Source organism: Pogona vitticeps, chromosome 4 (assembly GCF_051106095.1).
Source record: "Pogona vitticeps strain Pit_001003342236 chromosome 4, PviZW2.1, whole genome shotgun sequence".
In the NCBI taxonomy this organism is placed as follows: Eukaryota; Metazoa; Chordata; class Lepidosauria; order Squamata; family Agamidae; genus Pogona; species Pogona vitticeps.
Window position 1 is genome coordinate 139,345,322 of NC_135786.1, and position 19,663 is coordinate 139,364,984.

Sequence of the window (19,663 nt, forward strand, 5' to 3'; positions counted from 1 at the left end):
TAATTATTTTGTTAGTGTGTTTTTTCAAAAATATATGTAACCAACATTTCAGAACACAGGGTGCTTTATGTAAAGTTTTAAAAGCAAAGATAGCAATAATGAATTTAACAGCTAATTTGAAAACGGGTTGTAAACCATCAGCAAGTAAAATTCTTAAAGCACAGCAAATTATTTAAACTGAGAGTGAGATAAAACCTTTTTTTACAAGGAACCTTTACAAAGCTTCATATATTTTCCTGTGGAGGCAGTTCCAAAAGTTTGGGGCTACTGCTGGAAAGGCCATGTACCTGACACTTGCAGCCAACCTATAATCTTTTCCTGGCTGACTTGAGAGCAGAGGTTAATGAGAGAAGCTCTTGTAATAGATACAGCAAGGATCAGACAGAAGAAGGTAACCTCTTGAAGCACTAATGTGAAACCCTACCATCCTGCCACATAATGTGTATGGTGAGTGCTTCTTATTAGAATATGAGAACTGCAGAGCTGGAAGATACCCTGTGCATCATTGCGTCCAGCTCCTGTCAAGGAGGCACAATGGGGAATTGAACTCCCAACCTCTTGGCTTCACAGCCAGATGCCTCAGCCACTCAGCTGTCCAGCAGTTCATGGACAAACTTTCGCAACCTAAAATCTTCAACTCCTTCCAGGAATAAAAGGCAAACAACTTACGGTATTTTACATGCAAGACACACATTTAATTCCAGGTGCCTCTTGTCTTGTTTTGTTTGTATTTAACTTTTAGGTATCAGTGGTGAGAAAGATCTCTACAGCATCTGAGGTCTTGGATAGCTGCTGTCCGAATAAGTTTTGGAATTCATTTCCTGATTCAGTGCATGACAGTTTCATATGTTTACTTGTGACATGTATTAATCTGTGCCCATTCCCTGCTAATATCTGCACCAGTCGTCGTTTTTCTTTGCAAAGGTGTCTGCTTGTCAAGTTTGCTTAGGTCCCAGTAGCACTGGATGTTACTGATGGAAGTGATCTTAAAGATTACTGTATTTAGTCCAAACTGTTCTAAGGTCAACTGTAGTGTGGCTAGACTGGTGCAAAACAGAGCAAGGTACAATCTTATGCAAGTGTTCACCCATCTCATATGATCACTTAAAGTGGATAGGGGCCTGCATGCCTGCAGTGCTTGTCTACCTAGCTGTTTAGCCCCAGCCTTCTGGTCTTGAGTGAACTGAGCATATAAATAAGTCCACCTCACTGCATTCTTCACAGTTTCAGTAACTGGGTCTGAAGAGAGGTTTTTGTTCTTGTGGAGAACTTAATTTTGAGAAGGGTCCTTCTCCTGTTCAGGGCCACTGCTTAAACCATAGAAAACATGATGTAGGAGGGTAGAGTTTGATGCCCCACTCAAAGTGCATGCATGTTGCTGGCACATATAACACCTTGTATCTTATTGCTCTGGATGTGTTGTGGTGCCACAAATTTTTTTGTATGGTATTTGACTCTTTTGTATTTGTATACTCACCATTGTTAGATACTGTCTTTCAATGATGTAAGCCTCTTTGGGTCCTTTAAGGAGAAAGGCTGGGGGGGGGGAATAAAATAAATAATAATATGGCTCATATGCAGCTCAGAAATCACAAAAACACAAAAGATTAACAGTGTGACATAATTCTGTGTTGAGTACAGATGAAAACAATGAAATACAAAATTAAAAAATGAACACAGTGAAAATAGATTTCACACACACACTTTTTGTTTTATTGATATGGGCTTTGCTTATAAAACTATGTGCTATAATGTGTCAATCTATAACATGCCAAAAAGTCTTTATGATTTTTGTTTCCACATGCTGGGTTACTCCTCTGGAATGTTTTTATGATGTTGTGCCTCATGTAGGTATACTATGATTAACCTTAAATGAGCAAACCTAATCCTAATGAGATGATAGTATCTTATTTCTCATATTTAAAGAACACTTTGTACAGTGAAATCTAAAAGGAGCCCCCTACCATCATAAATGTAAATAATGAGATGAGCTTCAAAGTTTTTAAAAGGATACATAATACTATATAACTGTTGTCTTTATGTTTTGCTTGTGTGCCTTCCAGAGGTGTCTGGCTGGCTGTAGTTAAAATGTTGGACAATATTGGATAGACTTTGGACTTAGTCAGGAAGGCAATCTTTATGCTTTTGGTGGAATTCTTTTTGTTTTTCTACTTTAAAGCTGCTACATCCTCAAGAACTGACACTTCAAAATTGAACAGTTAAAAATTTTAATAACATGCAGATGTAATAAAGAAAGCACTGCTAGGTTTCTGTTAAGTGTATAAGAACTGTAGTATAAACATAGGTAGCAATTTGGAAACTTACAAGACAATAGTAGTGGCAGATTTGTATATTTACATTTGGACAGTGCAGAAGATTAATTCAGCAGAATATATGACTTTTATTCTGACAAAGAGAGCTAGAAATAACCTGTTCACAGCAAAGATAATTGGATAATGACCTCATGTACAAAGGATGTAACATTACCAGCTGAGTCATATTACCTGGCAAGGCTACTTTTAAATGTGGCAATAATTGACATCAAATGTTCTATTAAATAAAATTTCTTTAATATTTTTTCATTGTTATTTTTATATATTAGGAACCCAATATTAGAGACTGGATTTTTCTCAAGTGAAGGCTGATGGAGACACAAGGTTTTACTAACAACCTGTTCCCTACATGTGGGCATCTTGAGTGGTACTAGCCAATAAAAATGGGACGGAGAGAAGGATAGCGGGGGGGGGGGGGGAGATCTCTTCTGGACAAAGTGATCTTTGGTGCCAAGATAGACAATCAAAATGATGCCATCATCTAGCTTAAATGAATTAGTACTGTATGAACAAAATAAATTGATGTATAACTCCCATTGTCCATCTAATGTGTCTTAAGTCTGCTCTCGTCAAAAAGAAGCATCTGTATTTCAGCTAAAAATTAATTATTTTTTAAAATACTTCGTTTTATTTCAAAAAGTCACTTATGTCTGTGTTTCAATAAAATTTGAAAGAAAATGTGTTTTTTAAATCAGACCAACAAGATGCCTCTTCTGCAAGCAAGACATAGTCTATCAGACAGGTTTAACACACAACATTTTATAGCCCTGGATCAAAACCAGTGCACTCCTTGCATGGTTTGTGAATTCCCTTAGGCTTGTAGGTTTAAATGTTCTGATGTTCTGACTCCATCCTGACCTGATAGATATTTTTGTGTAATGTCCATCAAGAGATGTAAAAATTTTCCTTTTAGTGCCTGATGTAGTGAAACCCAAATAAAATGGAAAAGATGGAAAAGTGAAAAGGTTTGTGATAAAGGCTAAGAGTCTCCAAAGACTTCACAGTGTGAGCACACTCAAGAGGCTGTGGGGTGTTTATTGCTGACAGGTTAAAACAGCCATTCTCAGTGGGGAGAAGGGGTTTGGCCACAGCCAAGAAACACAATATGAAAGAAATACAGGCCAAATCAGGATTGTATAAGATGGATAATGAACCTTATAAGGCGGTGTGTGAAGAATTGTTGCCAGAATGGCTGAGTTAAAACCTAGAACAACATCCTATTGGGCTGCTCTTCTTTTTTTTATCTTAGTGAACATCTATTGTGTTGTCTTTTGACCAAACTCTGGGAGGCAGTGGAAGACAGGAGGACCTGGCGTGCTCTGGTCCATGGGGTCACAAAGAGTCGGACATGACTTAACGACTAAACAACAAATTGTGTTGTCTGATGTAACTGTAGCAGTCTTTTTAATTAATTAATTAATGTTTATATCCTGCCTCTTTTCTGGGGACACAGAAGTAACTTTGTTATCTTGCAGCAAATTGTAAAGTTTGTGAAGTCAGGGCGAGAAAATTATTCAAGGCCCTCCCAGCAAGCTTAATACCAGAGTGGGAATGTGGTTGGTAATTCTATTCTAGACTTGCCCAACCTCTGACCTACCAGACTGAATGCAATCCTACAGCATATGAGACCACCCACCAAGGGCTCAATAAAAGGCTTGGCTTTTATGCCTTCCTAGAATTGTAAGACAGAGGTGGATGAGGAGTCAGCTTCTCAAGCACTTATGAGGCAACAGTAAATTGGTGATGCTCCATGCATGCTTGGCACGATAGGTCATGAATTATGCTGGTCTGTTTCAACTACCATGGTACAGAGATTGTTTTGATAACTTGGGTTAAGGTTAGGGCGTGGGATACAGAAGGTAAGAGGGAAAAGAAATGGTTGGGGTTGGGGGGGAGGAGAAACAAAAGTATACTAACATCCATTCTACTCATATTGCAATATCAAAATTCAAACTCCGCTTTTCTACTATTTTCTGTCTTCCAGATTTTAGTTCACGTTTTGAGCACTGTCCGATGACTCTAATCATTTGTAGAATAAGTCCCATCTTTCAGTTGCCTTTTGTAAAGGACAGTCCTTCATCACTTCTGATAGAATGTCCATTTCTACCATTTCCCTTATCTTCTCTGTAAGATCTTCTTGTTTAGGTACCACCTGAGTTTTCCTGTTTTTGGCATAGAGAATTCTCGCTGCGGTGACTATATATATATAAAGCACTTCTTTGCTTTATCTATACTACCTGGTATCATAATAAAAGCAGTTCTGGGGTTAATGGAACCTTACAAAGCAATATTAATTGTAACACAGTATGTAGTCCTATCCAATATTATTCCGCTACTCTACAAGTCCACCACATATGATAATAGCTTCCCACATGTGCTTCACATTTTCAACAGACATTTGATACATCTGTATACATCTTCGACAATTTTTCTGGAGTCATATGCCACCTATAAAACATTTTATTTATGTTCTCCTTAAAATTAACTGATTTTGTAAGCCAGAGATTCAACGCTGAAGATATCTGCTTGTATATATGTATATTTTAATACTCAGATTAAAATCTTGATGTTTAAGAGGATGCTTTGGATATTTATATTCTTCCCAAGATGTTTCCTCTTTCCTAAACTGGTAAACTTTCTGCACTGAATTGCTCACTATAGGGTGTTTTATATAACTGTTTTGCAGCTGGCAATAGATATGACACGTGCGGATTAGTTTTCAGAACATGATGCTATTTGCAGATGGCATATCTCATATTGTAATCTCACTGATCACAGGCTAACATGTGTACTTTGTTGATATTGCTTGTATATATACAAACAATATGCTGCTTAGATAGCAGATGGAAAAATCAAATCCCAGCTTACATGCCAGTTGTGCCTTCTGTATTGTCAAGTTTGTTTTCTCCCTTCTTTTTACTGATTATTATTATTATTTGTTTGTTTATTTGTATTACTTCATTCATTCATTTTAGCTCAGTGGCATTGATTTGCCAGAATTCCTAGGAACAGGCTTAGTACCTGAGATCCCAATTTCAGTCCCAACTTTCCCGTGTAAGAGAATGTCAGGTTGTAAACCTGGCATAGGCCTTTACGAGGGAGCTTAAACCGCATATTACCTGCCAGTTTATTTTACAAAGCAATCAGTTTATACTTTTTTTCAAAAATATGTATTTTGAATGAAGTAGAGTGTGTGTGTTCTTTGCCATCAAGTCAGAACAGGAGCCTTGTGGTGCACTGTAGTATTACAGTCAAAAACTCTGCTCATGGTCAGCTTTCGACTGATCCAGCGGATTCTGGCAGCCAGCTTGAGGTTGGCCCATCCTTCCATACTTCCCAGGTCAGTAAAATGAGCACCCAGCTTGCTGGGGGAGGGGGCAATGTGTCACCTGTATAATTAAATTGTAAACCGCCTAGAGCAGGGGTGTCCAACCTTTCACCTTCCCTGGGCCACATTAGAAGATGAAAATTTGGTTTGGGCCGCACATAAATTTGGTTTGGGCCGCATTGGGGGGGCAGCCCTAGCCTTCCTCCACAGCCCCGCTCCAAGTGCACTTACCGGCAGCTGCGATCTCAAACAGCAGAGGCTGCCAGCTTCGACTCCGGTGGCTTTATGGGGCCGGGAGGGGTCCACCTATTGACGGGGATGGCGCAATGCAGTCACACAGCCCCCCTCTCCCCTCCCCTCCCGCTCCTTCCTTCCTTCCCTCTCGCCCCCCCCCCCCCCCCATTGTGATGTGCCCCAGCCGCATTCCGGCCACAAGTGCCGGCAGTGTAACTTGAAACTTTGGAATTTCTTTAAAAATAAAAAATTGCACTGGGCCGCATTATGAGCTGACCTGGGCCGCATGCGGCCCTCGGGCCGCAGGTTGGACAAGCCTGGCCTAGAGAGTGCTTGAAGCACTATGGGACAGTATACTGTACAAGCAGCATGCTTTGCATTGCTTTTGCTTTTATATCGACCTTTATAGACTTTTAAGGTAAGCGAGATATTTAAGAATAGTTTTACCAATTCCAATTCCCCAATAAGTTTCCATGGCCAAGTGGAGATTCAGACATTGTTCTGCAGAGTCCTAGTCCATCATTCTATCCACTACACCAGAGGTCCCCAACCCCTGGTCCGCGGCCCGGTGCCAGTCTGCGGCCTGAGCCCAACCGGGCTGCGGAGAGAGACCTTCCCCCACCTGCGCATGCACTACCCCCTAGCCTGTTTGCACCTGTGTGTGAGCGCTGCACCACCCTTTGCACATGCACACAAGCACCAAGCCACCCTTTGTGCATGCACATGAGTGCATGTGTGCCTGCATGAGCACTGCACCACCCTTTGCACATGCACATAAGCACACCTTTGTGCATGCCCATGAGCACAGGGCGATGCCCTGCCTTTCCCAGCCAGGGCTAAAAAGCTTGGGGACCGCTGCATTACACCGCACTGGGAATCAAGAATGTAGTATTGGGGAGGCTCAGTTCTTTCCCTGCTCACTTAAATTACTCAGTTTGTGAATTACAAGCTATTTTTCTTCCATTGCAGTCCTGATGTCTTTTTGAGAACCATAAGCACACATTTGGAACCTTGCAGGAAAAAAAGGAGAGCAGGTTTGGATACAAAAAAAAAAAAGGATTAAATATTCTGCTTGTACAGTTAATTGACAATACCTCTCATTTTTCCTAAAAAGGGATTAAGGGAACCTTGCAGTGCTTGGGTTCATACAGCATAGTTTTCTTCTAAGAGAGTTGAAGAACTGGGATGGAAAGGCAAGTGGCATGGCTGATTTGTCAAAAAAAAAAAAAACCACCAATGTATTGTGTTTTAGAAGGATATGTGTTTACTTCATTTTCCTTCAGTTGACATATTTCCCCAGGAAGTTACAAAGCTGGTTCCTAATAAGTTTCAAACCTAAACCAGCCCAGTTGGACCTCTGACGTCCTGGGTTTGTACTAATTTCCATGATGCCTTATAAAATAATAGCAGTGGAATACTGTACATTTTCAGTGGTTCATATTCTCAGATAGCAGTGACAGGGGTAGTTAACTGTGATTTCCAGTTCTGAAATGTGTTTATTAAGAGTAACCCAAATGTGTAAATTTGATGGATAATTAAGGAGTCAGAAGAAGGGTGATTCCTCAGTACAGCACACTGGCATTGCAACATTCATTAATCTCAGCACTATATGAAACATGAGTGCCACCATTTAGTAGTACAGTGGTGCCCTGCATGACAATGATAATCTGTTCCTTAGAAATCGCTGTTTAGCGAAATCATCGTCATGCGAAAACCATTTTCCCATTGGAATGCATTGAAACCCTTTTAATGCGTTCCAATGGGGAAAATACATCATTGTCCTGCAAAGATTCCCCATAGGGAAGCCATTTTGCAAGCACCGATCAGCTGTTAAAATGGCTGTCCCGTGAAGCATGGGTCCTGAAAACACAGGGAAGCCATTTTGCAAAGCCGTCAATCAGCTGTAAAAATCGTCATCTTGCGAACAAATGGTCCGCGAAGCATGGACCAAATCATCGTCCAGCGAAAATCCCCCATTGGAATCACTGTTTTGCTAATCACTACAGTGGACCCTCTACTTAAGGAATTAATCCGTATTGGAATGGTGGCTGCAAGTCGAAAAGTCCGTAGGTCGAATCTCCATTGACCTACAGTGCATTGAAAACCGATTAATCCCATAACCAGCGGTTTTTATTCTATTTTTGTTCCATTTTGGGTTTTTTCTGGTCTGTAAGTCGATTCTCCGGCTGCAAGTCGAATCTAAATTTTGTGGCCAGAGAAGTCTGTAACTCGAAAAGTCTGTAAGTCGAGCCGTCTGTAAGTCGAGGGTCCACTGTATAGCGATCACAAAACCTCACCATCATGCGGATTCATTGTTTTACGAGGTTGTCGTCTAGCAAGGTACCACTGTACTATAATAGTTAAACATAACATCAGTACAGTAGTATCTTTTTTAACAATTGAAATACTGCAGTAACTGTCCTAGCACAGTATTTGTCTACTGCCATTCATGGTAGCTCTCCATAGTCTTGAGCAGGAGCCTTTTCTGTTCTAGTTCCTAAAATCCGTTTTGGTGGGAATAGCTGTGAGTTGAACCAAAGGTATTACTCATGCAAAGCACATACTCTAGCATTGATCAAGAGGGCATTAGCCTTGAAAATTCTGCTGTGCATCCTCTTTGGGATTTGAACTTTGTAGTCTCAGCCTATTAAGTATGTTTGAAAAACTATCTGTTGCAAGAAATATGGTGCATATCTGATCTTAATAACTTGCTTTCGTTATGTGGCCTGACAAGTCTAGCATACATCTTTTATCTAGTGTACTGATACTTAAAGTTTGTCCCTGAAGAAAGAATAACACAGCTGCCTCACCTAGCAGCCATACAAGATATCCATTACTTTTAAAGGTTTGTATGTCCTGATGAGAAGCCACCTTTGGTAGTTGACACTGGTGGCTGATATTTACACAAACATGATGTGAAGACCTGCTGGCCAAACAGGACCTTGTATATAAAATTTGGCATAAGACTTCCAAAAAAGCAGTGCAGGTGGGGCTGCAACCCAGCATGGAATTGCATAGCATTCAAGATGGGAAATAGAAAAGAGATGACATTGGAAGGTAAAGAAGTGGGCAGAGATTGCAGTAAAATGGAAATCTATAATAATTTTAGAACTGCAGAGCTGAAAGGGACCCGATGGATCATTGAGTCCAGCTGCTGTCAAGGAGGCACAGTGGAGACTCAAACTCCCAATCTCTGGTTCCACAGCCAAATACTTATACTCCTGAGCTATCCAGCAGTTGAGAAAGTGAATGGAGGAAGGAAAAAGGAAAATGGTGGATCATTCTGATGTGGACAATATACAGAATGGGGGAAAGTAAGAAGAGTTTAAAAAACAGAAAAGAAGCTGTCAGAAAGAAAGAGCTAGACTAGAGAAAAATAATCATTTGGAGCACCACTGCCAGTTGAGAGAGTTAAGTGCTGCAAGAGCCTTTTGTTTCTTGCCCAAGGTTGGTAGGTTCTTCCATCTATCTTTGTGTGGGATGTAAGGGTGAATCTTCCTTTGCATCAGAACTCTGGCAAGGAATGAAGTCTGCATCAGAACCATCAAGCTAGTTTTATTACCCTAGTGTGAAAGACTGTACTCAAAAAAGCTATTATTTGTATTTCAAGTGAAGCAGAAAATCTCAGTTGCACCAGCTTCACTGGGATTCTTGTTCATTTCCAGGAACAACTCATGGTGCTGTTTTGAACCTATAAAGCCCCAAATGAGTTGGGTTGAGGCTATTTCAGGGACTGTTTCTCTCTATATCAGCTGTTTCAAGATTTGTAGAATGACCTTTCTCTTGGTCCTGCTGGCCTCCCAGTCACACTTGGATGGCAATGTAAATGGTGAACATTTATTTCATTTTGGATTCTTTTTGGGGGGGGGGGTGTTCCTTCTTTGTTTCTATTTTTTTTGTATTTATTTGTTGTTTAGTCACTAAGTCGTGTCTGACTCTTCATGACCTCATGGACTAGAGCATACCAGGCCCTCCTATCTTCCACTGCCTCCCAGAGTTTGGTCAAATTCATGTTGGTAGCTTCAGTGACACTGTCCAACCATCTCATCCGCTGTCGTCCCCTTCTCTGCCCTTCACACTTTCCCAACATCAGGGTTGTTTCCAGGGAGACTTCTCTTCTCATGAGATGGCCCAAGTATTGGAGCATCAGCTTCAGGATCTGTCCTTCCAGCGAGGACTAAGGGTTGATTTCCTTCAAAATGGATTGGTTTGTTCTCTTTGCACTCCAGGGGACTCTCAAGAGCCTCCTCCAGTACCACAATTCAAAAGCATCAATCCTTCTTTATGGTCCAGCTCTCACTTCCATACATCGCTACTGGAAAAACCATAGCTTTGACTATGTGGACCTTTGTCGGCAAGGTGATGTCTTTGCTTTTTAATATGCTGTCTGGGTTTGTCATCGCTTTCCTGCCAACAAGCCGGCGTCTTTTAATTTCATGGCTGCTGTCACCATCTTCAGTGGTCATGGAGCCCAAGAAAGTAAAATTTGTCACTACCTCCGTATCTTCCCCTTCTATTTGCCAGGAGTTGATGGGACCAGTGGCCATGATCTTAGTTTTTTTTTGATGTTGACCTTTAGACCATTTTTTGCACTCTCCTCTTTCACCCTCATTAAGAGGTTCTTTAATTGCTCCTCACTTTCTGCCATCAGAGTGGTATCATCTGCATATCGGAGGTTGTTAATATTTCTTCCGCCAATCTTAATTCCGGTTTGGGATTCCTCCAGTCCAGCCTTTCACATAATGTGTTCTGCATATAAGTTAAATAAGCAGGGGGACAATATACAGCCTTGTCGTATTCCTTTCCCAATTTTGAACCAATCAGTTGTTCCATATCCAGTTCTAACTGTTACTTCCTGTTCCACATATAGATTTCTCAGGAGATAGATAAGGTAGTCAGGCACTCCCATTTCTTTAAGAACTTGCCATAGTTTGTTGTGGTCAACACAGTCAAAGGCTTTTGCGTAGTCAATGAAGCAGAAGTAGATGTTTTTCTGGGACTCTCTGGCTTTCTCCGTAATCCAGCGCATGTTAGCAATTTGGTCTAGTTCCTCTGCGCCTTCGAAATCCAACTTGTACTTCTGGGAGTTCTCGGTCCACATACTGCTGAAGTCTGTTTTGTAGTATTTTGAGCATCAGCTTGCTAGCGTGTGAAATGAGTGCAATTGTACAGTAGTTAGTGCATTCTTTGGCACTGCCGTTCTTTGGGATTGGGATGTAGACTGATCTTTTCCAGTCCTCTGGCCACTGCTGAGTTTTCCAAACTTGCTGGCATATTGAGTGTTGCACCTTAACAGCATCATCTTTTAAGATTTTAAATGGTTCGACTAGATCCCATCACCTCCACTGGCTTTGTTGTTAGCCATGCTTTCTAAGGCCTACTTGACTTAACTCTCCAGGATGTTAGCCCCGCGGACCGGTTGGGAAAGGCAGGGCATCCCCCTGTGCTCATGCACATGCTCTAAGATGTGCTCATGCACATGTACGAAGGGCGGTGCAGCACTCGTGTGGGCGTTCACACGCAGGTGCAAACAGGCTGGGGGGGAGTGCATGCAGGGGTGGGGGGTGGTCTCTCTTCGTGACCCAGTCAGGCTCAGGCCACAGACCAGCACCGCACCATGGACTGGGGGTTGGGGACCTCTGCCCTATAATGACAAGAACATCTTTCTTTGCTGTCAGTTCTAGAAGGTGTTGTTAAGTCTTCATAGAATTGGTCAATTTCAACCTCTTCAGCATCGGTGGTTGGTGCATAAACTTGGACTACTGTGATCTTGAAAGGTTTGCCTTGGTTTTGTTTTGAAATCATTCTATTATTTTTGAGATTGTATCCCAGTACAGCTTTTCCCACTCTTTTGTTGACTATGAGGGCTACTCCATTTCTTCTACACAATTCTTGCCCACAATAGTAGATATGATAATTGTCTGAATTTTAGTTCACTGATGCCCAGGATGTCAATGTTTATTCTTGTCATCTCCTGTTTGACCACATCCAGCTTACCAAGGTTCATAGATTTTACATTCCAGGTTCCTATGCAGTATTTTTCTTTGCAGCATCAGACTTTCCTTTCACTTCCAGGTGCGCCCACAGCTGAGCGTCCTTTTGGCTTTGGCCCAACCACTTCATTAGCTCTGGAGCTACTTGTATTTGTCCTCTGCTCTTCCTCAGTAGCATGTTGGATGCCTTCCGACCTGAGGGGCCCATCTTCCAGTATCATATCTTTTAGCCTTTTGTTTCTGTTCGTGGGTTGTTGTTTTTTTGGCAAAGATACTGGAGTGGCTTCCCACTTCCTGCTCCAGATGAATTGCGTTTAGTCATGATTCTCCACTATGACCTGTCCGTCTTGGGTGGCCCTGCATGGCATAGCCCATAGCTTCTCTGAATTACTCAAGCCCCTTTGGCATAACAAGGCAGCAATCCGTGAAGGGGCTGTCGTGAATTTTTTTATATACCAGTCCTTTTGTTTTTACATGAAATTGACAACTTCTTTTGGGTTTTCCATTCTATTTTCTGGCACTTCAGAAGCCCTACAGAACCCTTTAAAAGTATAATCATTTAGTGATATTGTGCCTATCGATCTCTTTCTCAGTTGCACATACCGCTTAACATACTAGTCTGTCAGCTAGTAGTCAACGATAGTTTTCTGTTTTATTAAACGAGCAAGTGTCTTCTAATGCTACAGTCCTCAGGCATCTGTATTTGAAAGCAAGTCCTGCTGAAGTAACTATGAACATTGCTGAGAATATACTCATAGGCTCAGGCTGCACATCTAAAACAAAATCAGTGGCGGGGGATCTAGTCTAACTAGTATCCCCTGCTTTTGAAAATAGAAAACTGAGTCTGTAATTCAAAGAATGCATGGAAACATATCTCACATACAAATGTAAAATTTCCAAATATTTCCATTTTTTTCTTTGGGTGAATTTTTTTTCTGGAAAAAAAATAAAATTTTCCAGAAATTTGACATCACTAGTACCACCAACACAATCATATAAGGGTCCAAGCAAACATGTTTAGGATGTTTACACTTTCTCCAGGGGTAACATCACCTCAACAATCTCTTACTCCATCTTCATGCCTGCCCAGAACCCAGACTATACGGATTCGTCGCTATGCAAAAAAAAAAAAAAAAAAAAAAAAAACAAACAAAAAAAAAACCATAGGAATGCATTAAAACCCGTTTAATGTGTTCCTATGGGCAAAAAACTCACCTTTAAACGAAAATCCTCCATACGGCTGCCATTTTCGCTGCCCAGTAAGCGAGGAATCTGGGCAAAAACACAGCGGGCGGCCATTTTTTTTAACCCAGTGGCCATTTTGGAACTGCCGATCAGCTGTTGGGAAATCATCGCTACGCAAAAATCAGTAAGCGAGGCACCACTGTACGTACGTATGTACGTACGTACGTACATACATACATAAAAGGGTTGTTTGCAGCCAAACATAATGTATGGAGGAGGGGGCCTGAAACCCAGTGAGGAGTGTGCTTTCTTTCAGTCTTTGTTTAGTGTGTGCTGAGTTCCTGGTGCCCTCCATCTTGGATTGCTTCATGCTCACATGCTGTGCCTCCATTTTAGATCCTTTTTTGGGTCTTTTTCCATACATATTTTATGGCAGATTCCCCCCGCTCCATGTCTTTGGATTATTTTTGCTGCTGCCAGGTAACAAAAAGTGTGAGTGTGGCTTCCTCAGGTTATTTCTAGGATTTCATTCCCCTCCACAGCTTTTGTGGGGAATTCCCCCCCTTTCCCCTTTTTTCTCCCTTCTCTTTATTGGATTATTTTTACTGCTGCCTGGTGGACTCAAAGATGAGGAAATAAGTCATCAGGTAGTAGGGATAGAGAAAACTATTTGTACAGTGAGGTTTTTCTGGTATGTGTGTGATTGTATTTTTTGCCTTTACTGCTTGCTTGCTTTCCTTGGTTTTGGGAGAGAGGGCTCATGTGTGTGTTTGCAGTTTTCCTCTGTATATGCATGCTTGTATGTTTTCCTTGTTTCACAGATAGATTGGTAGATGGCACTGAACTCATACTGTTGTTATACTGAGAAATAAGTGGTACTGACTCTGGTAGTCCTTACTCCTAAGTAAGAATGCAGAAAATGGCAGCCTTATTCTGTCTCTTAACCTTCCAGTTTACCAGCATTCATTATTTTACCTACCGGATATGCAGACAGAATCCTCATATCGCTAGGTGTGTGCAGGTCAGTGCTCTGGAACAGCAGTGTCACACTGGCTTTGGACATGGATTATGCCAGGACATGGGGATGAGGTGGGAAGTTGGACGACGCTATGGCTACATCTCTTGCCACTTTGCTCTTTGTCCCTGATTAGTGTAGCTGTTTGGGGTGTCTGTAGTGTTGAACTTTTACTGGTAAGAAGAAATCTTGGTTGTGTTTCCTAAATGATCATTTCTTCCTAGTCACATCCTATCTAAATCTCCAAATATCTTGCACAGCTCCCCCCCACCCCCACCCCCACCCACCCCGTTTGAGAACCACTGAACTAATGTAAATGAAAAATCGTTGACTTGCTTTTTAATACCCATGGATTTAGGATTAAATATTTTAGCTTTGTCAACTATTGGCTTATGAACAGTGCAGTGCTCATATAATCTGAGATTCACTGCCTTTCTATATATATATGTAAGGATGGCTCATTTGAAGGAAATACTTTCTTAAAAAGACAGCTGCAGGTGGAAACATTCACTGGATTCTAAGTGTACTGTAATTTAAGGCTTTCTACCTGGTGACACTTGGTGACAGAGATATAGGCCCTGCCCTTATTCTTGTGTGTGTCCGGGGGGGGGGGTATCACTGATGAACATCCCTCTCAGTTTAATCTGCCAGAGAGTACTGCTGCTGTTCTGCAGCTTGGCTTTGTGTCACATGCATACTTTAAACTGCACAAAGCTTTGATGACTTGCTTCAGGATTAATCCACTACTATTGAGAGACAGGATTTGAGGTCTTGTACAAAACGGGAGGGCAACTGTCAGCTTTCTGCTGTTTCACCTTTTAACATTTGAGGAGTCACACTTCTGACTATGAGTGAACAGGATTATGAAGAAAGTGGCCCAAGTTCAGGTGAGTCTGATTTTTAATAAAGGAGAGAGGGAGGAAAGGAAGGAAGGAAGGAAGGAGTTTTACAAACTGCTACTTTTTCTTGCATTAGTCCTTAGTGAAAAGCCAGCAAAAGTAATATAAGCTTCATCAAACGATGTTTTCTTCAGAGTTTTAATATAGCATTATTCTCTGCAATCTGTTATGTAGTGTTGGAACTTTGTAGCAATGTATTGTAAGACCGTGCATTTAATTTTGGTGATGCAGTATGAGAATCCTCTGTTACATAATGCAGATTAAGTACTTTTCATTCTGCTCTTTAGTATAATTTAGGATCTAATTTTTTGGAAATCATAGTGTTTAGTAGGTACTTAAAAATATAAAATGGATATCAGTGTTTAAAGATGCTAAAGCTTCATAAAATGTATGGATGTTATAACTTTTTAATAGCAATCCTGAAGTATTATGTAGTGCTTTTAGAACTATTGTAGCATCTGTATTTAACCCCTAATGATTATAAAATGAAATGGTGCAAAACAGCCTAAATTTAAAACTGTTTGTTTATATTGGGACATACAGTATATTAAACAAAAAAAAAAAAATAGAATTAAAAGATAAATTCGTTTTGAATTTGCATTGTGGCGTTTTAGATACTTAAGGAAAGTGAGGTTGCAGAATTATTCAAGGGTTAGGGTTTTTTCTAGTTTGAGAAATAAAATAAGCTCTTGGACAGTTATGAAACTTCAGTAGTAACTTTTAGGTTCTTCTACTTAGGTTCTTGCTCCTTCTACTATATGCTGGATTAATTTTGATAATTAAAAGTAAGCTCAAATGAGGGTAGCAGAAGTGAACAGAAAGTTACAGGTGAAATTAGGGAGAAGCCGGTCTGATACCACATTCTTTCTTCTTGGGTATATGCTGCTATCTTTCTCCTGTCAGCAGCTCTTCTGCATTTAGAGAGTTGCATTTGTAAGAGGTCTGTTTGTGTCTTAGAATGTGTGGAGAAATGTATTTTTGTAGAGAAAGAGGATTCGATCACACTCCAGGTGTGCCTGTTACTTGGGATATTGATTTTGCATTTTAGAAAAATATGAAACACTGGAAAAGTAACAAAGCACCTGTGTTACTTCCTATCATTATTGTTGTAATATGAACTTAGCAGGGTTTTCCCCCCATTCCCTTATGAAGTTTTTTTGAGAATATATAACCTCTTGCTAATTAACATTTGCAAATTAATATACTGTAGTTTAAAAATGTTTATTAGGTGATTTTAAATGTCTCACTGGGACCATAAAGAAATGAAATAGCTACATACATAAGATAGTCTTGCATTTTTCAAAAATTACCAGTCCACTAAAATTTCTGCCAACTGTCTGCATTTACGAACTGTATACCCACAATAGCTGGCTGTGACACAGAGATGGCTAGAAAGAAAAAAAAGAAAAATTAATCCTGTTTTACAAAAATTCCTCTGCCTGCTTACCTTGCGATAAGTAACTAGAAGAGAGACCGTTTACAGAGATTTTGGGGAGTGGGAATGTTAAGTCTTGACAGTAGAAGTCAAAGAGACATACTGTACAGTACATGCTTTAATGTGATATGGTTTTTTGATCCTCTGGCAAATAAAAGTTCAAAAGCAAGTGCAACAGTTGGTTTTTCAATATCACTCTGATTTGTGGTATTGTGCTGACCTGAGTATTTCACAGCGTAAGGAGGCAACATTGAATGTTCAGAGTGATTTTAACATGTTGGCGTCCTCAGATGTTTTAGTTTTTGATATTCATGCAGCTTGTCACCTTTGTCATTTTAATACTGTTGATTTTTCTTATGTCAGTTTGGCATGAGAAAAAGTCACTTCTCTTTTTGAAGTCTAAATAGGAAAACACACCATAAGCGTTCGTAGGTTAATGTGCTGATGTTGTAATTGTTGCTTCAAGAGTATTGAAGTGTTAGTGCTAATGTTTTGCTACCCAATGCAATAAGGCTGCTTCATGCAGGTGTTGCTGGACCTGTAAGCACTATGTCTTCCATAGTGTCCTGTAAGGAGAATGTTTGCAATATGGCCAGAAGATAATGAGGTCTTGTGTCATTATTGCTTTACTGTAGGGAAATACTTACTTTCTATTAAAGTGTTATTAAAATCCTCTTTAGAGTACTCGTGATTTTTTAATGTTTTCATTTCTTACAATTAAATTTTGACATACATTATTTCAAGAACATGCTATTTGAATGAACTGCTCTAAAATGCATACTTTGCCCAAGCTGTTTCAAGAAGATTGGTTAATGTTACTGTATGCTGAAGTGTTTTATTGTAGCACCTTTGGGTTAAATAATAAATGTTGAATTTTTTTATTGATATACGTTTCCAGTGCTGCTCAGATATGTCAAATGTGTTTAGTGTAATATATAAGGGACTGCAAACCAACTATGCATCTGGATTTCTTTTATAATCCTGAACTGGTCAGTGTTTTTACATTTCACTAGTTTCCTTTGTATTGTAAGACCGCCTACAGACAGAGGACATAATTCAATAGTCACATTAATTTAGCAATATGTGATTCTTCAGGCACAGCCTTGGAGTTCTTAGCTTGCAGCTGTCTAAAGTCCTGAAAGTTTATCTGACCCAGACACCTTTCGATACCTTTGCACATTCTAATATAGAATATTAGTGGAGGTAGATTGTTAATCTTAAATAGCTGGAACTGGGCTGTCCAAATATACTGGTCCCTTGATATATGTGTTGCTTTTGTGGTGCAGTGCTGCCCTTCACATCTGGAATATAAGTAACGTTCTTGGAATATGTCATTGAGTTGGAGAGGGCAAGCAGGGAATGTATGTGAATGTGTAGGGGTCCTAGTAGGTGCTCAAGACTATTTTAAACTAAAGAAAATTGTGGTTCTGAAATTATCAGTGAGTTCTTTGGGATTGCTTGATGGCTAACGGAGATGTGTGGTCCTGCTTGTAAATAGCAGACTAACTTTTTATGTTTAGTTTTATAACCTCGTTCATCTTGAAAGCTGTAGGCATCTGGGAACTCTTAACAAATCTAAAGAAATCATATCAAGCCCCTGCAACACCTGTCAACCTATTTGCTCATAGTATCAGTTCTGAACATAAAATAATAGCCTTTTAATTGCTGCATTGGTATTTGAAGTAGCAGTAGTATTCATCCTTGAATTAGAGAAAGTAAATAATAGCTCTGTTTAATCCCACTCAGATATGTTGGCAAATTATACATTGTGAGTTTTAAATAAAATAAAATGTAAAAAAAATACTGCTCCTGAACAATGCCGTGCAATCTTACAGAGAAGTGGGGAGATGCTTTTCTAAGTACATTCACCAAGTCCATAGCTGATCAGATACTTCAGAATCAGGTGTGTCAGTTCTGTTGATTAATACTGATGCTGTGTTATTTCATAGATCTGTCAAACAGTGAGCAAAATCCTGGATGATATAAACATTTTCAAGGCAAAAGTGAAATTGATTTGTTAATAGACTTGTTGTGATACATGGCCCTGCGGACTCATTGTGCCAGATGACTGCGTCATTCCATCTGAATGCAGATTGTGTTATTGCTGTCTGAAGAATCTTAGATATTTAGGACTGTTTGTGCAGCAGCTGCTGAGGGAACCAAGTTGACAGCTAATCCAGATTGTGGCTCCATCAAAATGCGTTCAGGTGGCCAACAGAACTAGTATACAGATTTGATGTCTTGTGTTTGTAGATCCAACAAAAGGGGAAAGAGTGTGAAAACTCGTACAAACAGAGCAACTGATATGCCTCCTGAAAAATTATTCTGTTGAAGCAATTAGGAAATGAAGTGTTGAGGTTTGCTTGGGTAAAAATAGAAGCCTCTGAGGCTTAAAGGAGTACAATCCAATGAATAATCAAGTTCTACAGGTTTTAAATAATAAAAATGTTACACCGTCATTTGATGAATATAATAATTTACAAAAAGTGGCTGAAATCTTGTTGCTTATTGTAGTAAACTGCACTAGAGTTGGCCCATTGAAACAAAGGAGATTTGGTGAATCAACTCCTCTGTGGTTCCATTGATTAAAATGGGCCTACTCTAGTTGCAACTTGCAGTATTAAAGTAAGTCACAGCTAGAGTAGGCCCATTTCAGTTAGTGGAACAGAAGATAAAACTCAAAAAATCAATAGACCTACTAAAATATGATTTGCTATGCTAAGAACAGCATGTCAGCTATAATGAACACTAGAGGGTATCAAAATGTGTTACAGTCTGCAGAACTCTTACAACAGCACTGTCAGGTAAGGCAGTATTACAGTACTGTATTCTCATACTGGTTATGGGAGACTGAGTGAACAGTGCCTTGCCTAAAGCTGTTGTAGCAGCTTCCTATTTATGGTGAATGTGAACTGCAGATTCCAAGATCTGTAATGGTCTGAAAGATCTCAAATGGAGTATTCCAAAGTCCTTGGCTAAAGGTATCCTGGATTAATTTGGAGCAGGAACAGACACTGTGTGAAGGGGAGTTTAACCCTTCTGCCTGTCATTTTTCAAAATGGAAATCATTCTCTCTAACACAGTTTTTAGTGGAAATGGGGAACAAGAAGCATATCCAACTGCATTGCTTGGGCAGGGTGGAAATTAGAAGGCCCTTCAGGGGGGAAAAGGAAAAATTTAGGAAGGAAAATTGTTTCCTTTTTTCCATTTAAAAGGCCTTTTAATATATGGTTCCTGAAAA

The 19,663-nt window shown here is 40.0% G+C and overlaps 1 protein-coding gene across 4 annotated transcripts in view; it reads left to right on the forward strand.

Moving 5' to 3' along the window:
• SLC12A7 (solute carrier family 12 member 7) overlaps nt 1-19,663 on the forward strand; it is a 136,557-nt gene that overhangs the window by 12,617 nt on the left and 104,277 nt on the right. For 2 of the 4 annotated variants that reach the window (XM_072998468.2, XM_078391692.1), the window contains exon 1: nt 12,166-14,975. The exons of the other annotated variants lie outside the window; for them this stretch is intronic. In XM_072998468.2, coding sequence (XP_072854569.2) covers nt 14,936-14,975 — 40 coding nt within the window. In that variant the 5' untranslated portion in view covers nt 12,166-14,935. Of the gene's footprint in view, nt 1-12,165; nt 14,976-19,663 lie in introns of those variants that run through there. 4 annotated transcript variants of the gene reach the window in all.